This window comes from Hibiscus syriacus, unplaced genomic scaffold (genome assembly GCF_006381635.1).
Source record: "Hibiscus syriacus cultivar Baekdansim isolate YM2019G1 unplaced genomic scaffold, ASM638163v2 tig00000329_pilon, whole genome shotgun sequence".
Taxonomy (NCBI): Eukaryota; Viridiplantae; Streptophyta; class Magnoliopsida; order Malvales; family Malvaceae; genus Hibiscus; species Hibiscus syriacus.
In genome coordinates, this window is record NW_024061782.1 from 1301287 (window position 1) to 1308012 (window position 6726).

The 6726-nt window shown below is 39.1% G+C and overlaps 1 protein-coding gene across 1 annotated transcript; it reads right to left on the reverse strand.

Moving 5' to 3' along the window:
- Positions 1–245: 245 nt before the first annotated feature.
- LOC120170386 (chaperone protein ClpB3, chloroplastic-like) lies at positions 246–5848 on the reverse strand. Its single transcript, XM_039178352.1, has 10 exons — positions 5432–5848; positions 4503–4721; positions 4061–4298; positions 3606–3801; positions 3104–3158; positions 2821–2971; positions 2274–2582; positions 1922–2187; positions 839–1762; positions 246–753 (listed from the first exon to the last, which is right to left on the reverse strand). The coding sequence occupies exons 1-10, from the start codon at positions 5660–5662 to the stop codon at positions 424–426; spliced, it is 2919 nt and encodes a 972-aa protein (XP_039034283.1). The 5' UTR covers positions 5663–5848; the 3' UTR covers positions 246–423.
- Positions 5849–6726: the final 878 nt, after the last annotated feature.

Below are 6726 nucleotides of genomic sequence, written 5' to 3' on the forward strand. Positions count from 1 at the left end.
CTGACCGTTGGCTGCCTTCATTCCACTATGCTAGAAGGGTTTTGATTATTTGGTTCATTTATTGGTATAATATAGTGTCTAGTTATTGGAGAATTCGTAAGGAAACCAGCTTCTTTTTTCATAATATCAGATGGATTTGGATTGCAGTATCTTTTCATGCAACCAAAGCAGAGATACCTGCTTATTGGAGAGGTTAAAAAAAATCTATATGCTAAAAAAACTTAATTGCATTACTTATTCAGTCTAAAAAGATAGATGTATATAACTGTTTATTCCTGACTAAAAAGAGGAATCATATACAATGCATGCAAAACTGTTTAATACTAGTCTTCAAGCAAAAACATAAATACCAACTTTTGGACAGAGTTACTGATAAAGCTTCTTTACTGTCGGTTCCAAATTGTTGTTGAGTTTGTTCGACTTTCAGACAGTCGGCGATAAAGCTTCTTCACTGCCGGTTGATTGTGTATTTGAATCGTTGTCGAGCTTCCTGAAGATCAGCTTTTGCTGGGGGAGTTGGCTGTTTGCGAACGTGGTTAGCTCAGTGTCTACTAAGATTGTGTCCTCATCTTTGAACTCGCCTCGCAATATGCCCTTGGCGAGTTCGTTCTCGACTTTCTGTTGAATCACTCTCTTGACTGGTCTAGCACCGTAGTTCGGATCGTAACCCAGATTTCCAAGAAGCTGAACAGCACTTTCTGTCACCTGAAGTTTTATTTTCCTATCTGCAATTCTTACTTGCACACGTTCCAACTGTAAACAGAGAAAAAAAAAGGTGGATAAGCACAGAGAAACGACATGATCGTCTTGAGGGTGTATAAAGAACCGAGGCACTTACCTGTAATTTCACGATACTGTTTATTTGTTCGCGGTCCAAAGGCTGGAACACTATATACTCATCAACACGATTCATGAACTCAGGTCGAAATATTGCTCTTGCAGCCTCCATCACCCTCGACTTAATAGTTTCATAAGCTAGGTCTTTCGATGTGTCTTCGTCTGAGTTCAGAATGTACTGTGAACCCACATTCGAAGTCATAATGATGACAGTATTGGTAAAGCTCACAGTACGACCCTGTGAATCGGTGACTCTTCCATCATCCAAAATTTGAAGGAAAACATTGAAAACATCACCGTGAGCTTTCTCGATCTCGTCAAAAAGAATCACAGCATATGGCCTCCGACGAACTGTCTCCGTCAACTGCCCTCCTTCTTCATAACCCACATAACCTGGCGGAGCACCTATAAGTCTCGAAACTGCATGTTTTTCCATATACTCACTCATATCGATGCGAACAAGTGCTTCTTCCGTATTAAACAAGTAGGATGCAAGGGCCTTAGCAAGTTCAGTTTTCCCTACACCAGAGGGACCCATAAACATGAAACTTGCAATTGGACGACGGGGATCCGAGAGACCAGCTCGAGATCGTTGAATGGCCTCAGCTACGGATCTAACAGCAGGATCTTGACCCACTACACGTTTATGCAACACTTCCTCCAAATATAATAGTTTCTCCCTCTCGGATTGTTGAAGTTTGGAAACAGGTATGCCAGTCCATTTACTAACTACTTCGGCGATATCATTTCCAGTAACTTCTTCTCTCAGCATTGATTTTCCGGATTTCATATATTCATCTAATTCTTTTTCGGCATCAGCAAGTTGACGCTGCAAAGAGTTCAAACTCCCGTACTTCAGCTCAGCAGCACGATTGAGATCATACTCACGCTCGGCCTGCAGGATCTCTACATTCACCCTATCAATCTGTATAAGTAAATCAGTTAGTTGACTACCTTGATTTGTATTCATCCATAAAAGGGAAATGCTAGAAGATGACCTCAACCTCACAGATGACAAAAAGCAAAATGTATGGTGGCAGCACAATAAAGCTTTTAAAGAGATTTTTACAGAAAATTTGCATACCTCTTCTTTGATAGACTGAATGTTTGTCATCACGGTCTTCTCGTGCTCCCACTGTTCAGTCAGCTCGGACTGTTTCTCCTTTAAAAGTGACAACTCAGCTTCAAGGCGGCTCAGTCTATCTCTTGATGCTTTGTCAGTATCATTTGTGAGAGACAGCCTCTCCATCTCCAGCTTCAGTACTGAACGATTGATCTCATCAAGGGCAGTTGGTTTCGAAGTGATTTCCATTTTCAATTTAGCAGCTGCTTCATCAACTAGATCAATAGCTGCAATTTGGAACCATATATTAGTACGCAAATACGAGCATCACCAACTTGACAATATCTGTTTTTTATATTTGTGCATATGCTACCTTTGTCAGGTAAAAATCGGCCACTGATATAACGGTCAGACAAGATTGCAGCTTCCACAAGTGCACTGTCGGAAATACGAACTCCATGATGCAGCTCATATCTCTCACGAAGACCCCGGAGAATAGAGATTGTATCTTCTACCGTTGGCTGATCAACATAAACCTGCTGGAAACGACGCTCCAGGGCAGGATCTTTCTCGATGTATTTACGATATTCATCCAGTGTAGTTGCCCCAATGCATCGTAGTTCTCCTCGACCAAGCATAGGCTTCAGCAGATTGCCTGCGTCCATTGCACCATTGGTGGCACCTGAAATAGAAAGACCATTTCCACAAAACACAAAACAAGTATTATTAGCCTATCAGGGGAGAAACACATAATTTCCATGAACAATTATCTCAAATCTGATGGAAGGGCACAACATCTCACAAACCGATATAACCCATAAACCCGAACAGAAAAAAACAATAAGGTTTTCACAATTCAGCCAACTTTATTGATATTGCAAAATCAACCTATAAACCTAGAAACTCATAGAAAACCTCACCAGCCCCCACAACAGTGTGAATCTCATCTATGAAGAGGATAATTTGGCCCTCAGATTCTGTTACTTCCCGAAGTACAGCCTTCAGTCTATCCTCAAACTCTCCTCGATATTTAGCCCCAGCTATGAGCGAACCCATGTCGAGTGAGATAAGCTGTAGAGAGAAAACGGTTTATAAGCATCTGCAACAATGTGATTCCAACAACCCACCCATCCTTCAAAAATAAATATTGATATTCATCTTTTTTCCTGAGAAAAGAATCAGGAAAATGCTAGTTAACTTCACCTTACGGTCCATCAAAGCCTGAGGGACATCACCCTGCACAATTCTTTGGGCAAGCCTGTAAAAAGACACAGTAGAAATTAAGTTAATACTAATTTGACAATGCTAGTTTCAACAAATTGACTTCATCATGGCAACCAAAGACTGAATGCACATATATGCTACATTGCTCTGAATCTTCATTTAGTTTTAAGTACCCATATTTGACACCCATGTCCTTGACTTATCTAGACATAGGTATGAGGATGTGATCTCCAAAGACTCTCCAAATACATAAAAAATATCAAGAGAAAAAATTGAACCTATTCATGTTGGACAGATATCTTAAGTTTGACCCTCACACTCAAGAAGAGCTGGACACATAAATTAGCCTACCTGCATCAGAATAGCTGGCCTACTTAATGTAAATGGGCTTTAACGTAAAGAAAATCATTACTTAAAATCAAGATCTTGGTTCATTGCAGGGTTATTTACAACCATGCATGAAACTGACCTAAGCACTTACCCTTCAGAAATTGCAGTTTTCCCAACACCCGGTTCACCAATTAGCACAGGATTGTTCTTTGTTCTCCTAGAAAGGATCTGGATGCACCTGCGTATTTCATCATCTCTTCCAATCACTGGGTCAAGCTTTCCTTCTCTTGCCATTGCTGTCAAATCTTTCCCATACTTCTCCAGTGCTTCATACTTTCCTTCGGGATCTATATTCAAAGTCACCGTGTCAGGAAAACAGTGCAGTGAACCGAAAATATGCCACTAAACCCCGAATAATACTAAGCAGCCAAATAGAGTAAAGCCTCAAGAAGCAATGTTATGACATGAAAATTGAATCAGTCCCTAATCCGCGAAAAGACACCAATACATGAGGATAAACTAAAAGGTAATACAAGTCATGTATGAGGGGAAAATCCAGTTACCTTGGTCGGTAACAGTACATAAAGTAAAGGAAAATCCAGTTACCTTGGTCGGTAACTGACTGACGTCCCCTAATGGATTCTATTGCAGATTTCAAGGCTTGGGTGGATATCTGGAAATCTTTGAACAACTGCTTCCCAAAACGCCGATCTTGTGCAAATCCAAGAACCAAATGCTCGACAGAAACAAATGAATCCCCATACTCCTTCTTGTATTCTCGTGCTCGCTGCATCAGAGCCTCCAAATCACGTCCTAGCATTGAACCAGCGGATTCACCCAAAACCTAGTAGAGCAGAGAGGAGATATTATCAAGAAACATCACTACCTAATCTGGAGATGAAACGTAGTTAACATGATCAAGCATTAACTATGAAAACAGTGAGACAAAAGAGGCAAGCATTGCAGTAAAGTTCAAGCGAATAAAATCAACGGTTAATGTTTCGTACAAACATCAAATGAAAATAGATTAGAATGTGAGAGGAATTACCTTCGCCTGGCGTTGGATGAACTTATCAGTCGCTTCTAGAAGGCGAGTATTGTCAACTCCAGCTTTCAAAAATATCCGCCGAGCAAGACCATTTTTCTGCTCCAGGAGAGCCTTCATCAAGTGTTCGGTCTCCACTATCTGATGTTTGTTCTCTTTAGCCACATCCGGAGAAGCAACAACGGCTTGCCAGGCCATTTCTGTGAACTCTTGTTGTGTAATCTGTCATAAAATCGCAATCCCAACCCAACAAAAAAAAAATCACAAATAAATTTGGATAGAAGAGCAAGCTGCTTCACACTATGACACAGTTCTGATACCTCATTTGTCCAACACATGTATCAGAAACATGGTTACGGCAATACGGGATATGATTCTCCCAGAACTCTCAAAATACATGAAAATAGCATATCCTTATCGAATCGGAGACATACAATTACTCATATCAAACACTTGACACAGTCCAAATAACCACGAAAACAGATTATCAATATAAAATACAAAGAAAATACTTAAAATTACAGGAGAATAATTCTCAGGGCGACGGTCCCGACCGCCGCCTCGGTCCATCCTGCGAATAACATTTGCTTCATCGTATAATACAAAGACAAAAGTTTTAAATGCAACGTGAAGTACAAAATAAAAAAATTAAGCAGAAATACTGGCTTAAACCAAAACTAAATAGAATTTCAAGCAATTGAGAAGCAGACAACATTAGCACTGAACAGATGAAAATCACCAAAGAAACAACTCCAAACAATACAGATATCAACCAAAGAAAATTCGTTAAAATAAATAATTCTTCTTATTGTTCAGGATTGGCTAACAAATTAATAAAATTACTACCAGAGAAGAAATATATTTAGCCGATGAATCGAAAACAATGAAATAAATAGTGGGGTGTTTATATTTTCATTGCTTAACGAGCTTACCCTTCCCGTTGAAGCTTCGCAACGAACAATGGAAGTCCTTGAAGAAGTCCTTGAAAACCTCTCGAAAACCCCATTTTTCCTTAACTGAAGCGGTGAAAAGGATTTCAAGGAATTGGGTTTCGAAGAAATGTTCAAAGAGAGGCGTGGGTGAGTTAAAAAGAGATTGTTTCTGTTTGTAGCACATAAACTGACACCACTAATGGACGCCATTGAAGTAGAAGAAGTCGCCATTTTTTGGACTAATTTTAAGTTGAGAAAGATGGGAATGACTGAATTGAATTTACCAAAAAAATGGATGGTTTTGAGTGTAAATATAGAAGGAAAAAGAATGATCTGAAAAACAAAGTGAAAAGGTCTCTTCTTCTAGTTGATACCTCTCGTCGATTCTCGAAATCCCTCGTTTTCTTTGGTTGTTTTCCCCCAGCGATTTATGTTGTTCTGAGATGTCGTTTTGATGAAAGAACGAAACTTTTATTTTATTTATTATTTTAAGTGGGAAGAATATCGGCAATCCCTTATGCTCTTACACGTGGCTAATATTTTGTGGATATGATGGGAAAACCATTTTTTTCATTTCTTCCCTATATTTTTTCCGATATATCACCTATATCCTATATATTTTTCTGTCAGACATCATTCAGACTATAATTTTTTATTTAATACCCTTTGCAGTAAGGCGCGTCCCTGCAACGTGTTTTACGCTGATCTGGTGTAACGTGGGGTAAGGCGCGCCCCCTGAAGCGCGTTTTATGCTGAGTTGGATACACGTGCCTAAAGCGCGATCCCTGGGGCGCCCCTTATGCCACGTAGGGATATAGCGCGGGGCAGGGGCTGCGCTTTTCAATTATCACATGCTCAATTATAAGACATGCATAATGCAAGGCGTAGTGCACGGACCGCGCCTTGCATAATTTACTCGAACTTATCGACTATAAAACATCCTCTCTCGGCTATAAATAGCTCTCTCCCCTTAAATCTCTCACAATTCCCTCTCAACCGAAAAATTAATACAACAATCCTTTCAACCAATAAATAACACTCGACAATCCTCTTATATTTAATTCAGAAGTTCGTTCGATCTTTCGTTATAAGGTAATTTTGTTATAATATTTTTTTATTATACTTAATGTTTATTATGATTATTTAAAAAAATATTATAGTAATTGTTTTCAATTAATTTATGTGTCAATTCAAGGGGAAAGCGGGAGTATACGTCGAAATATTTTTGCGGTGCAGGTAATAATATAAAATTATATTATTTAAATTATTTATGTTTATGTGTAAAAAATTTATTG

Excerpts from the sequence above, each read along its gene's own strand:
- LOC120170386 (XM_039178352.1), bottom strand. The coding sequence starts at position 5,662 with ATGGCGACTTCTTCTACTTCAATGGCGTCCATTAGTGGTGTCAGTTTA. Across the intron at positions 4,722-5,431 it reads GCGAAGCTTCAACGGGAAGG|ATTACACAACAAGAGTTCAC; the intron begins GTAAGCTCGTTA and ends ATTTTATGACAG. Across the intron at positions 1,763-1,921 it reads TTCAGTCTATCAAAGAAGAG|ATTGATAGGGTGAATGTAGA; the intron begins GTATGCAAATTT and ends TTACTTATACAG.